General features: G+C 47.4%; 2 protein-coding genes across 4 annotated transcripts in view; both read right to left on the bottom strand.

Moving 5' to 3' along the window:
* RAB30 (RAB30, member RAS oncogene family) overlaps nucleotides 1-4,424 on the bottom strand; it is a 29,802-nt gene extending 25,378 nt beyond the window's left edge. For 2 of the 3 annotated variants that reach the window (XM_078766182.1, XM_068132353.2), the window contains exons 1-2: nucleotides 3,759-4,424; nucleotides 3,464-3,552 (exon numbers count right to left, since the gene is read on the bottom strand). The gene's annotated coding sequence lies outside the window, so the exon portion shown is untranslated. The remainder of the gene's footprint in view (nucleotides 1-3,463; nucleotides 3,553-3,758) is intronic. The other variant, XM_068132352.2, reaches the window with a different exon arrangement.
* A 111-nt stretch (nucleotides 4,425-4,535) lies between these two features.
* The window catches only part of FAM199X (family with sequence similarity 199, X-linked), a 45,474-nt gene continuing 31,544 nt past the window's right edge, over nucleotides 4,536-18,465 (bottom strand). The window contains exons 4-9 of the mRNA XM_068132338.2: nucleotides 15,189-15,405; nucleotides 14,753-14,932; nucleotides 12,429-12,524; nucleotides 12,148-12,213; nucleotides 11,642-11,941; nucleotides 4,536-6,119 (exon numbers count right to left, since the gene is read on the bottom strand). Coding sequence (XP_067988439.2) covers nucleotides 5,949-6,119; nucleotides 11,642-11,941; nucleotides 12,148-12,213; nucleotides 12,429-12,524; nucleotides 14,753-14,932; nucleotides 15,189-15,405 — 1,030 coding nt within the window. The 3' untranslated portion in view covers nucleotides 4,536-5,948. The remainder of the gene's footprint in view (nucleotides 6,120-11,641; nucleotides 11,942-12,147; nucleotides 12,214-12,428; nucleotides 12,525-14,752; nucleotides 14,933-15,188; nucleotides 15,406-18,465) is intronic.

The following is an 18,465-nucleotide window of genomic DNA, read 5'->3' as shown; positions in this document are numbered from 1 at the left end:
GGAAACTCCTGAGTCGGACAGTAGACTCCTCAAATCCGATAAGAGAATAGACACAGGAAAACAATAAAATGTATTTCAATTCAGTATAATTGAAACACCACATCTTTCTTACAACATGCGAGGCTCATAGCGGAGCCAGAATATTGTACCATTTACTTTAGGGTCTCAGGGACTGGGACTGCCAAGGCATCGACCTCGACATGGAAATACTTATGTATTGACCTGGGCACCACTACTCAACCGGTGATCACGGAAATACTATCATGTCGTTTGCCATTGCCCTTGGAACGGTAATAGTTTGGTAAAGCACGATTAATTTGCTTAGGGTGCTCGCAACAACTCATCTATGCTTCAAGAAAGGCAGCAGAGGATCTTTCACGTCCACAAACTAATGTTGACAGACGGGCCACCCAGCTTAACATCTATCAGAGGGAAGGTGCATTTTGTGATGCAATGACATGTCTGTGAAGCACCAATCCCACAATTTATAGTGGGGCCAGAAAATGAACCCGAACTCGACAACTCAAAGGTGAGTGTGCACCTTCTGTACCAACCTGGTATTAAGTACGGAATCAACAACCATTCCTTTCACATTGTGAGGAGCATAGTGGTGCTGAGGCAGGTTCATTTGGCTGAGTACAATTCTGGACGCAGGATATCGAATGGCTTATTACCCCAGTAAGCTGGCACTCGTTTTGCCAAACACCCATGGAGCGGTGCCACCACCTCTCAGTCCATACGATGCCACCACCCCTCGGCGCAAGCGATGCCACCGCCTGTTGGCGTGCACGGTCCCATCACCTCTCTGTGTTTGTGGTGCCACCACCTCTCTGTGTTTGCTTGCGGTGCCACCACCTCTCTGGGTTTGCTTGCGGTGCCACCACCTCTCTGGGTTTGCTTGCGGTGCCACCACCTCTCTGGGTTTGCTTGCGGTGCCACCACCTCTCTGGGTTTGCTTGCGGTGCCACCACCTCCCTGGGTTTGCTTGCGGTGCCACCACCTCTCTGGGTTTGCTTGCGGTTCCACCACCTCTCTGGGTTTGCTTGCGGTGCCACCACCCCTCTGTGATGGTGGTGCCACCACCTCTCTGTGTTTGCAGTGCCACCACCTCTCTGTGTTTGCGGTGCCACCACCTCTCTGTGTTTGCGGTGCCACCACCTGTGTTTGCGGTGCCACCACCTCTCTGTGTTTGCGGTGCCACCACCTCTGTGTTTGCGGTGCCACCACCTCTCTGCGTTTGCGGTGCCACCACCTCTCTGCGTTTGCGGTGCCACCACCTCTCTGCGTTTGCGGTGCCACCACCTCTCTGCGTTTGCGGTGCCACCACCTCTCTGCGTTTGCGGTGCCACCACCTCTCTGCGTTTGCGGTGCCACCACCTCTCTGCGTTTGCGGTGCCACCACCTCTCTGCGTTTGCGATGCCACCACCTCTCTGCGTTTGCGGTGCCACCACCTCTCTGCGTTTGCGGTGCCACCACCTCTCTGCGTTTGCGGTGCCACCACCTCTCTGCGTTTGCGGTGCCACCACCTCTCTGCTCTCACGGTCCCACAATCTCTCGGTGTATGGCGTATGCGGTGCGATAACTCCTCTGCACACATGTTGTAACGACTCCTCTGTGCACATGGTGCCACCAGCTCTCTGCATTGTCGTGCCACGACCTCTCTCATGGTTCCACAACTGCTCTGAGCATATCGTTATGAATTTTGGGGTAGAGTAATGTATAGATCAAGTAGAGCTGTGTAGGTATCATGCTCCGACTGTCATGAAGAACCATCTCGATGTACATAAGCAGGGACCTGGGACCTGTCTAGCCCGGATGTCGGATTAGGTGTATATTTGTCCCGATTACGAGGAATGGGGCGTGTTAACTAGTGTAGGGATTATGTTAATTCCCCTGTGTGTGAAACCGCTGTAGTTATCCCTACTGTTTTTACCATCACCAATGCCTACTAGTTACCCTAATTAATAATTGCCCCAATAAAACTCACCGGAAGTGCAGGCAGGAAGCCCCCACGCATTGCACCGCCATGGCGATAAAACATTGCTCAGGCCGGCTGAGGCCACACCCACCTCGTGACGGATTGGTCGAGGGGTTTGATGGGGAGATCACACCAATGCGCAGGGAGGGCCAATCAGCATGCAGCTGAAGCCAGAGGCAAGAAGGAGCCAGCTGAATGGCCAAGGGGTGATGATAAAAATGGAGTGCGGCCAATATTTTCTTTTTCTCTCTTTCTCTCTCTTTTTTTTTTTTCTCTCTCTTTCTCTCTCTCTTCCTGGGTTTTGGCGAGGATTGCTCCCTGCGCTCTGTGTTCTACTGCTGAGATTGGTGCTCTTGCTCATCGGTCTCTCAGTCTTGGGTGGATCGCGATCATCACGCCTGAGACATTCCAACAAGCGTTCCACCATCACACCACAGAAGGAAAGCTGCCGGACTGCTGTGCGTTGGGCTCGACGGAGGCCGGTGCGTCGAGTGGCAGAGCGCGCGCGTGCAAGGCCGCACCACTAGTCTACAAGTTCCCGCCATGACCCAATTCTCTGCGCAGGGCGAGAGGCAAGGGATCATCGGCCAGACAATCAACCCGGACCGAGCTGAGTACCCATAAAAATAATCCCTTTCATCCCGTCCCTTTATCCTTCGTCTTGTATCTGTGTTCTGTCTGTCGGAATACTCCAATTTAAGGGGTTAGTTGCCGTCGTGTTCTTGTCATTGGGTCTTCTTTCAATAATAAATCCTTTTATTATGTTTGTACATTTCTGAACGCAGTTTTCGTTTGAGTTAATTTTAGCAGGATTGAAGACTGCTCGGCGGATCGCGTCCAGGTAAAAGCCCCCGCTTTTTCTTCTTCTCCTCTCTTTCTCCCGTGCTTGTATAGTGAAATCCGCTATTGAATAACGCCTCCAATAACGCTCGATTTGCTATCCGTGATTTTCCGGTCTTCACCGAGGGGAATCACACGACAATATATTACCAGTCAGTCCTCTGTGCACGTGGTGCCAGCTCCTCTCAGCGCAAGAGCGCGTGCGGTGCCAGCTCGTCTCAGCGCAAGGGTGCGTGCCCACCATCTTGTGTGATGCCAACACCTTATGCATTGCATGGTGCCATCACCTTCTGTGGTGCCAGCACATTGTGTGCAATGGTACATTGTGTGGTGCCAGCACATTGTGTGGTTTTAGCATATTGTGTGGTTTTATCACCTCGTGTGGTGTTAGCACCTTGTGTGGTGCCAGCACATCGTGTGGTTTTATCACCTTTTGTGGTGCCAGCACATTGTGTGGTGTTAGCACCTTTTGTGGTGTTAGCACCTTTTGTGGTGTTAGCACCTTGTGTGGTGTTAGCACCCTGTGTGGTGCCAGCACCTTTTGGCGTGTACGGTGGGAAATATCGGTCATCGAACGAGACATACGTTTCACCACCAATCACGAACCAACGTGCACACAAAGCTTCAGATTGAACCTCAGGTACCTTGCTTGTTCCTTGGCTAAGCGGAAGCGGTCCCCTCGACCTCCCTCTGTCCCTTCGGGGGTCTTTGCGAACTACCAACACGGCAACACCTATTCACCATCGTGAAACACAAACAATGACGAGCGCGAGTTCTGCACAAACGTTACATATGCACTTCATACAAAAAGCAATCATATCGCAGAAGCGTACGTAATTAGTAAATAGCGCGAAGCACTCGTGGACGGAGAAAGTGCACCGATGACGTCACAAGAGAAAGCATAAATAAATGATCCCGTGTCGGGCCGATCGTGCTCACCGAGCTGTTTGGTGAGAATGGAAGTGAAGTCTGGAATGAATCAGCCGTCACTCCCCCAGGGTTGGAAGAACGGCCTTGGGAACGGGTGATGGGGGGGGGGGGGATTGGGGTTGCGACAAGGGGGGGGTAGGGGACTAGGGTCGCGATAAGGCTGCCCTTGGGGTGGAGCTATCGCGGATCGCTGACCCTGCCCGGAGAACCCAGCTCGAAGCGCAGGGCATGACCATGACGTAATGCTTTAGAAACAAAAGCACGTTTCCGGTACCAGCGGAAGTGGAATCAACCATCGTAAGAGGAGCGAAGAATAGAGGGGTCAGCTCAAACACCAGGGGGGGGGAGAGAGAGAGAGATAGACAATAACAGCACAACAAAGTGACCTTTACACCCGTTTGATTGTTTAACATTCACCCCCATCCATTGAGGCTTATAATTATATAAACCTTCACTCCTCATCTAAGCCCCCATCATCAACTGGACATTCATGGACGAAAGCAAGTCATGTGATCATGTGGTCTACCCTACGGTCTATCTAGCCGTGTACACGGCAGTTGACCCATGTACCGTCCTAAATGTAACTACTAACTGCTCTCATCGGACGATACCGCAGGACCACTTTCTCCGCCCACAAGCTCACCGGAAGGGGCGTTCCCACGCGTGCCCCAGAGTGCAGCGCCCCCTGCGGACACATCACCATTTTAAACACACGAGCGCTCAACCACGTGACCCGGGCACCACCACAACCGTTTGGAGTCATAAAGCACAACTTGCCGTGAGAAGTCGATGTACGTGGAACATTTTAATCAGGTAATTAAACATGCGGCTGGCACAGTTCAGGACCTCGGGATTGTGCCCACCCGTTCAATCTCCGGCACGATGGGTTTTCAAGATGCGGCACAGGAGTAGTTACAGGTAAATGACAACTTCTCTCAACCCCATGTACAAGGTGTTCATCTAAACCACCGTAGGTTAAGCTAAGGTGACGGCGCTGCCCACCTCATAAACTTGACCTCGACCGTTATACAACTCGGGGGTGGGAGGGAAGTATAAATGCTTTTGTTTTCAGGTGATCACCAAGTGTTGAATATTTCATCAGGACCAATCAAACGATCCCATGGTCATACAAATTTGAAATTAACCACCATCGTCATGCTCCTTCAATGGAACCCCCTTCAATGCCATGATCCAAAGCACAACAATTAATTAATGATTCAAAAAGAAGTAACCACCGGAGGAGGTGTTATCCACCAGGTGCACATATACCCGTGTAGTTTCAAACGAAGTACGTATTCCTGGGACTCGATCAAACAAACGCAGGCACATGACGTGTAATTACACGGCAATATATTTAACAGATTAATCGAATGCATTACACAAAAGCTGTTTTACAGTATTGTGGAGAAAGCACCAAACAGAGGTTCGGAAAACAGGCAAATGTCACTGCCGGGGAGAGATGTACGTGTACGGAGATATCTGCCGGAGATATCTTCGTGTGTACGTGTACGTGTACACGTGTATCTTCAGAAGATTTTTAGAATCACTCCTTTCAAGAAGTGCACACAGATATGGAAAAAAATAATATATATATGTATATTTTAAAAAAAGCAAGAAGTAATTCATAAAAAATAAAAATAAAAGAGGGAAAAAAGGAAAAAGGAATGAGGGGGAAAAAAACAATCAAGAGGTTCACTCCAAAGGCCCAGGGGAATTCTTTTCTTCTTTTCCCCCTGCAAATCTCCCGAGTGAAAGAAAAACTTAACTCTTAAATGTGGATAAAACTCCACAAACTATATTCGTAAAGAATTCACAAAAAATAAATACCGAGGTACATAGAAACTTTCTAGAGAAATGTAAATCTATTGTTATTTAAATCATAGCTTATGAAACGCACAAATCGTGGATAATAGGTCATTTCGACACCTCGCTCCACCATCCCCTCCCCCAAGAGTACAAGATATACAATATACTCATATACACAGCAATAATGCACGAACCTGGCAGAAAGGCAGCGTTATATATCTTAATCATAGCAGGCCAGAGAATCAAACAGAAGCCAAACGAGCAAAGCTCATGAAAACAAATGCGTAGAGTTGGACGACGAAGTAACAACCGGCCAAACAAACAGCAGCAGGTTTTAGGGAAAGGCACGAGCTGTGAACGATCGGCTGACACGACACGTCCAGCGATTCTGCGTCACGTCAGGACGTCCACGTCGCTGAAATCGTCTTCCTCGGTGACGCTCAATGAGAGCACCTCCTCGTTGAGGAACAAGCCGCTCTGTTCCTCCTTGTGCACCTGCCTTTGTTCCTTTAGCTGTCGTCGGCGCGTAGCCTTCTGACGTAGCTTTCGCTCGCGGGAACGTTTCTGCAGTCGCACACGATACAATGAGAGTCAAGGAAGCACGGTAAACAAGTTCCTCCCCCCCCCCCTCCTTTCTCATGCCTCTTCCCCCACAAGCCCTCTCCCTCCCACAAATCTCCCGATGTCCCTGTTCTCTGCTGTTGTACCTGTGTGCTTCCCACTCTCTCCCCATCTTGTCTCCCTCTCCTTTTATTTTATGTTTTGTGTGTCCGGTTTTTTTTGTTTCCGAGGCACACGGAAACATGGTGGTGGGATGATGAAGTTGGAAAGAGGATTGAAGAGAAGAGAAAGAAGTTCAAGTAGTGGCAGAACGCGAAGGGTACGGGGGCAGAAAAGGCAGAGCATGAAAATTATAAGGCAGCCAAGCAGGCTGCAAAGAAAGAGGTAGCAAAGGCGCAGGAGGCATGTAGGAAAATGTTCGGAGAACGCTTGCATTCGGAAGAGCGCGCGGTATTCAGGATTGCAAAGCAGTTAGCGAAAGAGAAGTGTGATGTGATGGGGGTGAGTTGCTTGAAGGATGAAGTGGGACAAATCGTTGTGGACCCAGATGAATTAAAGGAAGATGGAAGAGAAAAATGGAAATGCTGTTGAATGCAGAGAATGAATGGGACGGCAACATAGAGAGAAACCCAGTTTTAGGACCGGCAGAGAAGATAACTGAGAAGGAGGTTGAGGAAGCGATAAAAGCAATACAACAACAACAGGCATTTTCCCTGCAAGAGCGGCGGTTAGCCTTGCGGTCCCCATGACAATCTTCTCCATTTTGCCCTATTTTCTGCATCGCTCCTTGTTAACCCCCTTGCCCGCATTTCTTCTTCCACCATCTTTAGCCAAGCCTTTCTCGGTCTTCCACGTCCTCTACTTCCTTCTACATTCATTTCCATCACTCTTCTCAACCAGTCACTTTCATCCTTCCTCAACCCATGACCAAACCATCTCAACCTGTTCCTCTTCACAGCATCAATCACAGGCTCTATTCCCATCATCTTTCGCAATTCATCATTTGTCTTCCTCTCTCTCAACAACACTCCGCACATCCACCGAACCATTCGCATTTCCACCCTTTCCAGCCTTCGTTGCTGCTCTACATTCATGACCCATGTCTCGCTCCCATAAATCATAACACTTCTCACACATGCAGCATACACCTTTCCCTTCATCTTCAACGACACTCCCCTCATCAGCATGCCACTCAGTTCCCGAAACTTCTTCCCTGCACATCTCACTCTAGCAACCGTTGCCGAGTCTGATCCACCTTCTCCATTCAGCATGTCTCCGAGGTAGCAAAATGTTTTCACACCTTCCAGCTTCACGCCATCTCCAAGATCCAACTCAACATTTCCTCCATCTGCAGCTCCCTCTGTGCACACCTTACATTTGAATGTAGCTGCCACACTGGTTAATGACCCTCTCAGACCACTACATTTTTGATGAACCCACTCAGCGCACATTGTACATTGAATGGAGTTCACTCCGACACCCTTTCTACACACAGCACATGGCCACTTCCCAGTTCTTTCCACCTCACCACATGCTTTACCACTTGCCATCACCTTCGTCTTTCCTATATTCACCTTCAGACCTTTTGTCTCCATACATTCCTTCCACTTGTTCATCTTTTCCTTCAGTCCATCCATACTTTCCGCAATCAACACCAGATCATCTGCATACAACAACTCCCACGGTAAACCCTCCTTTACGGTCTGAGCCAGCACCTCCATCACGGCGACAAATAGTAGTGGACTTAGTACCGACCCCTGATGCACTCCCACCTTCACCTCAAACTCACCACTGTTCCCGTCCTTCGTCCTTACAGCTGTGCGCGCTCTTTTGTACATTGCCATCACTACTCTGATCAACCATTCCTCCACTCCTAACTTCCTCAATGCCCATGTCAATACTTCGCGTGGAAGCCAATCGAATGCTTTCTCCAGATCAACAAACCCAAGAAACAACTTCTTCCTCTTCTCCATGTACTTCTCCTGCAACTGCCTCACAATAAAGAGCGCATCTGTCGTTCCTCTTCCTGGCATAAATCCAAACTGCATTTCGTCGATCTTCACCTTCTTCCTTATCCTCCTCTCCAACACCCTTTCCAATACCTTCATTCCATGCTCCAATAACGTTATCGCTCGGTACGAGCCACACTCCAGAGGGTCACCTTTCCCCTTGTATAGAGGGACGAGGGTACTCAGTTCCCAATCCACTGCAATGCGACCTTCTTTCACCACCAGATTACAGATCTCTGCCATTCTCTTCACACCCCAACTTCCTGCTGCCTTCAACATATCTCCCACAACTTCCGTCGGCCCTCCCGCTTTTCTACTCTTCATTGCTTTTATCGCTTCCTCAACTTCCTTCTCAGTTATCTTCTCTGCCGGTCCTAAAACTGGGTTACTCTCTATGTTGCCATCCCATTCATTCTCTGTATTCAACAGCATTTCCATATATCTTTTCCATCTTCCTTTAATTCCATCTGGGTCCACAACGATTTGTCCCACTCCATCCTTCAAGCAACTCACCCCCATCACATCACACCTCTTTCGCTATATGCTTTGCAATCCTGAATACCGCTCTCTGACCCTCTTCCGAATCCAAGCGTTCTCCGAACATTTTCCTACATGTCTCCTGCACCTTTGCTACCTCTTTCTTTGCAGCCTTATAACTTTCATGCTCTGCTTTTTCTGCTCCCGTACCCTTCGCCTTCTGCCACTCCTTGAACTTCTTCCTCTTCTCGTCAATCCTCTTTCCAACTTCATCATCCCACCACCATGTTTCCGAGTGCCTCGGTGGTCCTTTTGTCCATCCACATACCTCACCAACGGCTCCCAACAGACTATCTTTCATTGACATCCAACCACGTTCAAGCTCAACCACATCATCCTCTACCCGACTCAGCCTCTCTTTTAATGCCTCCCTTACTGTCACCTCTTTCAACCTCCACACCTTCATTCTCGGTTGGTACTTCACCCGCCGAGCTCTCCTCACACCTTTCACCCTTCACCCTTATGTCGCAGACAACCAAGTGGTGCTGTGAAACAGCCTCCTCCCCCAGGATCACCTTTGTGTCCCGGAGGTGCCCCCTATCTCGCCTATGCACCATCAGGTAGTCAACAGTTGTCGTCGACCCACCTGACGTGTATGTAACAAGCTTATTATCCCCTTTCTGGAACTGAGTATCACAAATCAACAAATCAGCTCCATCAGCAAATTCCAAAATCCTTTCACCTTCTCCATTTCTCACACCATATCCTTAACCCCCATGAACTCCCTCAAAACCGTCCATTCTCCTTCCCACATGTCCATTTAGGTCTCCGACCACAACAACTTCCTCATCTTTCACGTTTTCCTTCTCTTCATCGCTCCGACCAACCTGCGGAGCATATCCCGAGATGACGTTCACCAAGAGCTTTCCAATCATCATTTTCACCATCAACCTATCACTCACTCTAGTCACACTCACCACACTGTCTACAAACTCCTCAGAAAACAGGACACCAACACCATTCACGCCCTCCGGGCACCCTTGCCACACAAACTTGTATTTCTGTCCCTGCCTACCCTTCACCATTCTTACACCACTTCCCTTCCATCTCGTCTCTTGCACACAACATATGTCCACTCTTCTTCTGATCAATACTTCCACCACTTCTCCTGATCTCCCTGTCATTGTCCCTACATTCCATGTCCCAAACCTCAGAAACCGATCTCCACTTCGGGCTGTACCCTGCCCATATGTCGTTGTAATTGTCATGGTTCTCTGCGATAAAAGCAATGAAGAGTAGAAAAGCGGGAGGGCCGACGGGAGTTGTGGGAGATATGTTGAAGGCAGCGGGAAGTTAGGGTGTGAAGGGAATGACAGAGATCTGCAATCTGGTGGCGAAAGAAGGCCGCATTCCAGTGGATTGGGAACTGAGTACCCTTGTCCCTTTATACAAAGGGAAAGGTGACCCTCTGGACTGTGGCTCGTATAGAGCGATAAAGTTATTGGAGCATGGAATGAAGGTATTGGAAAGGGTGTTGGAGAGGAGGATAAGGAAGAAAGTGAAGATTGAGGAAATGCAGTTTGGATTTATGCCAGGAAGAGGAACGACAGACGTGCTTTTTATTGTGAGGCAGTTGCAGGAGAAGTACATGGAGAAGAGGAAGAAGTTGTTTCTTGGGTTTGTTGATCTGGAGAAAGCATTCGATAGGGTTCCACGTGAAGTAGTGACATGGTCATTGAGGAAGTTAGGAGTGGAGGAATGGTTGATCAGAGTAGAGATGGCAATGTACAAAAGAGCGCGCACAGCTGTAAGGACGAAGGACCGGAACAGTGGTGAGTTTGAGGTGAAGGTGGGGGTGCATCAGGGGTCGTTACTACGTCCACTACTATTTGTAGCTGTGATGGAGGTGCTGGCTCGGAACGTAAAGGAGGGTTTACCGTGGGAGTTGTATATGCAGATGATCTGGTGTTGATTGGGGAGAGTATGGATGGACTGAAGGAGAAGATGAACAAGTGGAAGGAATGTACGGAGGCAAAAGGTCTGAAGGTGAATATCGGAAAGACGAAGGTAATGGCAAGTGGTAAAGCATGTGGTGAGGTGCAAAGAACTGGGAAGTGGCCGTGTGCTGTGTGCAGGAAGGGTGTCGGAGTGAACTCCATTCAATGTACAATGTGCGCTGAGTGGTTTCATCAAAAATGTAGTGGTTTGAGAGGGTCATTAACCAGTGTGGCAGCTACATTCAAATGTAAGGTGTGCAGAGAGGGAGCTGCAGATGGAGGAAATATTGAGTTGGATCTTGGAGACAGCATGAAGCTGGAAGGTGTGAAAACATTTTGTTACCTCGGAGACATGCTGAATGGAGAAGATGGATCAGACTCGGCAACGGTTGCTCGAGTGAGATGTGCATGGAAGAAGTTTCGGGGACTGAGTGGCGTGCTGACGAAGAGGGGAGGGTCGTTGAAGCTGAAGGGAAAGGTGTATGTATGAGATGTGCGAGAAGTGTTATGATTTATGGGAGCAAGACATGGGTAATGAACGTAGAGCAGCAACGAAGGCTGGAAAGGGTGGAAATGCGAATGGTTCGGTGGATGTGTGGAGTATCGTTGAGAGAGAGAAAGACAAATGATGAATTGCGAAAGATGATGGGAATAGAGCCTGTGATTGATGCTGTGAAGAGAAACAGGTTGAGATGGTTTGGTCATGTGTTGAGGAAGGATGAAAGTGACTGGTTGAGAAGAGTGATGAAAATGAATGTAGAAGGAAGTAGAGGATGGGAAAGACCGAGGAAGACTTGGCTAAAGGTGGTGGAAGAAGAAATGCGGGCAAGGGGGTTAACAAGAGGAGATGTAGAAAATAGGGCAAAATGGAGAAGATTGTAATGGGACCCGCAAGGCTAACTCCCACTAGAGCAGGGAAAATGGTCTTAAAATGCCTGTTGTTGTGTTGTTGTTTGTGATTAATGTCAGCTCTTACACGAGCCTCGATCTTTTATACAAAAAAAAAAAAAAGTATTTATTGGAAGACAAGCGTTGGCAGTACCTTTGAATCACGGATGCGCTCTGCAGCCACAGCTGCAGCCAAATTTCCATCGCTGTGGCTACGGCTAAGGCCGACGGCTCCGACAGATGCAGTTCCCACCGACGTCACCAGTCCTCCACTCTGGGGGTGCAAAGGGCTTGGCGGGGCCCGTGCTCCAAACACTGCCACAGAGTTGCTGCTCATCGCGCTGCTGCTGCTGCTGTCGCCACTGCTGCTGCTGCTACTTGGCAGGCCCTTAGCGCGACGTGTGCGGCGGGCAAGCGCAAGCAATCCGCAGCGCTGCCCGATGTAATCTCTTACCTGAGTAAAGTGGTACATGTTAACACAAACTGAAACATGAAAGCTCAAACAACAAAAATCACAAAAACTTTGGATGTTGTTGAAACGATTTCACAGGTTCTCGGTTCCCACCACAGGGAAGCGGTCACAAAGGAAAAGTGCATCTGGAATGGTAACGTTTTTAAAATGCAGATAATTGTCACAAACAACCGTCTCAGTTGACACACCTCCTGAAGCTTGGCATCCGTGAGGCAGTTCAACTCTATTATGAACTCGTTGTCAGTGGGCGAGACCTGGAGTCAGTGAGGGGATAGGAAGGAAAACTTCAAACCGAGCACACGAGAAAAACGCAAGAGAACGTAATCAAACGATGAGCGTTCTTTGCAAAGAGAAACCAGGTCATACGACAAAAAAAACAACACTCGCAATAGTTACTGCACATTCGTTCAAATTTTAAAATGCTTTATCCATTTTGTCAGCAAGCGTTCGTACGCACGCACACACACACCTGTGCATTGGGGTCGATAATACGAATGATGTCCAACTGCTCCCTGAGTCCCATCTCGGCGCTCACCCTTCGGCTCAGATACTCGATGTACTCCACCTGGAGAAAATAAATAAATAGATAAATAAACAAACAAACAAAGAAGACGTCATGCAGAGCACGATACTTGCAAAATCCATCGCCCCTCTCCCCTCCACCCCTACACCCAAAAAAAGGTTGCCATTGATCCAGCAAATTGTCCATTGATCAAGATTAAAATTGGCTATCTTGATCAAAGCTCAGGTCAACAGGATGAAAAGTGACGATTTTTCAGATGAAAATTGATTTTGGAAGTTTGGCCTAGAGTTGACCTATGACATTTTGACCTCAAAATAGTTTGTTTCCCCATTTAGTGACTTGTTATGCAAATACCGTTCAATTTTCAAGTCAATTGGATGAAAAATGGCGACTTTAGAAATCTGACCTCCAAATGACCTTTGCCCTCAAAATGAATCGGCTTCTCAATTGTGACGACCTCTACAACTCGGTGAAGTTTCATGAGGATCGGTTTAGAATTGTGACCTGTAGGCGAGTGACAAACAGACAAACAGAATAACAAACGCAGCCGACCAATATGCCGTACTTTAAAAGTCTTCGATTTTGCAAGTAACAAATACATAAACAAAGGTACACGAGGAGCTCGCTGCAGCATTTCATCGTACGGTTCACTTCCCATCCCTGCTCTCAAGGATTCCGTGCACTTTGGGAACAATTGCTTGACCAATGTACCAAATGAACGTGATCTTGTTGTCGTTTAAAAAGGCTTTTTGAATTTAGCTTTTCACTCGGTGTATGCATGCAAAATATGATGTAATGTATGTATACATTGTTATGTTATTAAAATGTAAAGTCATGCACATTGTTGTGCTAATGTATGTGCATTGGTTTGCTAATTTGCAGGTTTGCAGGTAAAAGCCTGGCGTTGGCTTCGCGGTTAGGGTGCCGGCTTGGGATCCTAGGATCCTGGGTTCGAATCCCGGTCGATCGCTAAATTAACACCAGGGGGGTTGACTCAGCCTGTCATCCTTCCGAGGTCAACAACAACAACAACAACAACAACATGCATTTTAAGGCCATGTTCCCTGCTAGAGCGGGGGTTAGCCTTGCGGTCCCCATGACAATCTTCTCCATTTTGCCCTATTTTCTGCATCTCTCCTTGTTAACCCCCTTGCCCGCATTTCTTCTTCCACCATCTTTAGCCAAGTCTTTCTCGGTCTTCCCCGTCCTCTACTTCCTTCTACATTAACTTCCATCACTCTTCTCAACCAGTCACTTTCATCCTTCCTCAATACATGACCAAACCATCTCAACCTGTTCCTCTTCACAGCATCAATCACAGGCAATATTCCCATCATCTTTTGCAATTCATCATTTGTCTTCCTCTCTCTCAACGATACTCCGCACATCCATCGAACCATTCGCATTTCCACCCTTTCCAGCCTTCGTTGCTGCTCTACGTTCATTACCCATGTCTCGCTCCCATAAATCATAACACTTCTCACACATGCAGCATACACCTTTCCCTTCAGCTTCAGCGACACTCTCCTCCTCATCAGCACGCCACTCAGTTCCCGAAACTTCTTCCATGCACATCTCACTCGAGCAACTGTTGCCGAGTCTGATCCACCTTCTCCATTCAGCATGTCTCCGAGGTAGCAAAATGTTTTCACACCTTCCAGCTTCACGCCGTCTCCAAGATCCAACTCAACATTTCCTCCATCTGCAGCTCCCTCTGTGCACACCTTACATTTGAATGTAGCTGCCACACTGGTTAATGACCCTCTCAGACCACTACATTTTTGATGAACCCACTCAGCACACATTGTACATGTGTGCACATGTGTGCACATGGGCACACACACCTTCCGAGGTCGGCAAATTGAATACCAGCTTGCTGGGATGAATGATCCCGGTGTGTACCCCGATTTAGAATAGGTACACCGTATCCCTGCGCATCGTAAGAGCGTGACCAAGGGTTGGCGTCAGGAAGGGCATCCGGCCATAAAAACATTGCCTCAAACAGGGAACCATGATTGTCATAGGGCCCGCAAAGCTAACCCCCACCCTAGCGGGGTAAAATGGCCTTAAAACGATCATTCATTCATTCATTCACTCGGTGTGTATGCACCTGTTCACGAAACAGAGAACCATTGCAGAAATTATCTGCAAGAGTTGTGATCTTGTTAGTACAGTAAGTGAAGCAAGACATTCATTCGTTCATCTCAGCGGAAAGGATCGAAGTAAAGAACATCGCAACCACACACTCCTCCTCTCCTGCTACATTATACCTGCTCGTCATTGCTCATGGCACTCCACGGCAAGTCTTCAAGGTTGCGAGAGACCTTCGAGCGGTTGTCATGGCGAGTCCAGCTTCTTCTCCTTCTTCCTTGACGATTTGGTGAGCTGGTGACGCTGGGCACCAAATCAGAGGTGGTGTCACTGCAGCTTGCCAGGTCACTATTTGGAAACTGAAAAAGGCCAGAATATCATTTCAGAAACTCGGCCCCCACCTCTCCAAACCAATGTGCCAAGCAGGGCCCTCCCATAAATTGTGAAAACCCACAGAGAAGCGATGAGAGCTTTAGAGAAAGTATCGACATTATTAAACCAACCAATCCGAGCACACTTGGAGGAACTGTATCATATGCTGCAGCACCGAATCAAAGTTATACAGGACAAGGCCAAACACGAAATGTTGCATTGCAATGGATGCTACGCACTTGCCTGCCACTCAAATTCACTGTCGGACCAATCAAAAAAAGACGAGACGTCACTGCAGACACTTCCCTCCCCAAAAAGGTCAAGCGTGATGGCCTGGAGCTCATCCTGCAGAGAAAATCTGTCCTCCGGCTCCGCATCGCCAAGAGAAACGGACGATAGCAACTCCTCGCTGCATTCAGAGCTAGCAACGCTTGCATCGCACGAGGCAGCCTGCCGTACCCTGTACAAATAAGCAAATAAGAATTAAACATGCTTCAATTACCAAATTAACAATTTATGGGAGGATGCTTTTACAACCTCATGAAGCTTCATCCATTAAAATATCAATGGAATAACATAAGATATAAGAAAACAATTAAGATGTGAATGTGCGATCGCAGCATCATGAAAGAAGGCCTCAAATGGGAATGCCTAACCGACCCCGACCCCTCCACCCATTCATTTTTTATTTCAAGACAATTAAGTTGCAATTGCTTGCCTTGCAGTCACAATGCACTTTATATTGCATTCTCACTTCCATCCATTCAAACTAGCCCCAACCCTCACTTGCCTTCCATTTTATCCTGCAACTCCACCAACTGCTATTCTCAACTATTCCCTCTCGATACATAATCTGATATATAACTGTGGTGTCTGTTCGTGCGTGCGCGTCTGTGTGCGTGCGCCTGTGTGCGTGCGCGTCTGTGTGCGTGCGTGCGCCTATGTGTGTCTGTGTTGAGTGTGTGTTGAGTGAGTGTCTGCGTCTGCGTCTGCGTCTGCGTCTGCGTCTGTGGCGAGAGGGGGCGGGGAGAGGGGGGTAGGAGAGTTGAGGACCTTAAATCACATTTTCCATGACGTGGAATTTTCAGGGGTCTCTGCTGTTGATTATATATTGCACATAAGCAGTTTGCACGTTTTTGTTTCATGTACGTAGCCATAGCCTTTTTATTTCTGGGAGCGATCGAAGCAGCAGTCTGCTACCTATACAGCCCCCAAATAAAGGTCGTAATATAATGCAACTGCTTTAAATTAAACAAGAAAAATACTGAACAATGCGTTTTCCATCGTGAAAAAGGTATATTTGGATTACAACCCATGCAAAGGAAAGACAATAGTATTGGAGGCAATGCATGTTGGTACTACAAAGAAAATACACACACACACACTTTTCAAATAACTCAAATTTTTCTAAAAATAAGTTGCAATTGACAAAAGTATTTTGTCTCCACAATTCTTTATTTCACTGTTAATATTACAGAATCTGTTTTTGATTCAGAACTTAATATGTCCTTTTAAATAAGAAAATAAAAAGAAATGGCTTTGACAAAATTATTGACACCCTAGACTTAATATATGGTATCACGGCCTTTGGACAAAATACCTGCAGTCAAGCGCTTCCCATAGCCATGAATGAGCTTCCTACACCTCTCTACTGGCAGTTTGACCCACTCTTCTTGTGCAAACTGCTCCAGTTCTCCCAGATTTGAAGAGTGACTTCTCCCAACTGCTGTTTTCAGATCTCCCCACAGGTGATCAATGGGATTTAGATCTGGACTCATTTCTGGCCACTTCACAACAGTCCAGCGTTTTGTTTTGAACCATTCCTGGGTGCTTTTTGAAGTGTGTTTAGGGTCATTTTCCTGCTGCAAGACCCATGACCTTCGACGGATAGCTTTCTGACACTGGGTTGAACATTGCGCTCCAAAATGCCTTGGTAATCTCCCGATTTCATGATGCCATGCACACATTCAAGGCACCCAGTGCTAGAGGCAGCACTACAACCCCAAAACATCACTGAACATCCTCCATGTTTGACTGTAGGGAATGTGTTCTTTTCTTTGAAGGCTTCATTTTGTGTTCTGTAAACATAGAGATGTTCTTTACCAAAAAGCTCAAATTTGGTCTCATCTGTCCACAGAACATTCTCCAAGAAGGATTTGGCTTGTTCAGGTGTGTCTTGGCAAACTCCGGTCAGGCTTTCTTATGTGTTTATGTGTCTCTCTGTCTCTCTCTCTCAGCAGGGGGATCCTCCTGGGTCTCCTACCATAGAACTCCTTTTCATCGAGTTGGCGACGGATGGTGCAAGGTAAACTATCGTACCTTGTGTCTGAAGGTCAGCTTGAATCTATCTGGCAGTTGATCGAGGTGCTTTCTCCCCCAATTTGAACAATCCTTCGCTGCAATCTGCGATCAAGTTTTCTTATGCGGCCACGTCCAAGGAGGTTGGCTACAGTGCCATGGGCCTTAAACTTCCTGATAACATTGCGTACGGTGGACACAGGAACATCAAGGCCTCTGGAGATGGACTTGTAGCCTTGATTGTCCATGCTTGGCTACAATCTTATGTCTGACCTCCTCGGACAATTCTCTGGTTTTCTTTCTTTTCTCCATGCTCATTGTGGTACACACAGACACAAAACAGCAGAAGGACTCCTTTTCTCTATTCAAACTGGTTGAGTGTGATTTTTATATTGCAGGCACCAGCAACTCACCACAGGTGAGTTCATTCCCAAAGTAAAGGAAAATCACCTGCTTGAAATCTAATTATTTTATCAACTTTTAAAAGGTGCCAATAATATTGTCCAGGCTATTTTAGGATTTCTGTGTGGAGTAAGCTGAGATTTAGTAATTTTTTCTGTGTGGAATAAGCGAAGATTTTGTAATCATTTCAGCTTTTTTTTGTTTTGTTCCACTACAAACCAAAGAAATACATATGTGAATACCAAAATATTTTACAATTTCAACTATTTTCTGGAAGAAATGGTGCATTATTTGAAAAAAGTCCAAGGGTGCCAATATTTTTGGCCATGACTGTATATATTGTTATGTCTGGGGGTAAAGCAATATCTAGAGCCAGGTAGATCTGTATAGGTAGGTATTCGACTGTCGCGATAGGGAATCTACCTGTAATAAGTTCTTCATGTTTAGGCGTTTGCCGGGATAAGATATATGATTGTGGATCTACCAGGAGATTCGTGTGATAGTTAGTTAGGGATTAAAGATAACGCCCCTGTGAGTCTCACCTAGTAGTCAAACCTTTGTCCATTTTGGCACTGCACACCACATAAACATTAGTTAGGACCTTTAGTACAACACTAAATGACACCCTTCCCCCTGACATGACTTAGGAAGAAATCGGGCTGGAACACCGCCACAATTGGCCTCCACCATTTACACCTCCGAAAGGCCTACCCACCTCGCATAGCACGTGCTATAACACAAGGACCACGGGGTCGAGGAGTGGGGAGAGTTGCAGTGGCGCAGTGGGCGTGCCCCTGGACGAGCCGGCGAGTCGTGGGAG

This window comes from Myxine glutinosa, chromosome 12 (genome assembly GCF_964187855.1).
Source record: "Myxine glutinosa chromosome 12, kmMyxGlut1.1, whole genome shotgun sequence".
Classification (NCBI taxonomy): domain Eukaryota; kingdom Metazoa; phylum Chordata; class Myxini; order Myxiniformes; family Myxinidae; genus Myxine; species Myxine glutinosa.
The sequence above is the reverse complement of the archived record's forward strand: the minus strand, read 5'-3'. Positions and strand labels throughout refer to the sequence as shown.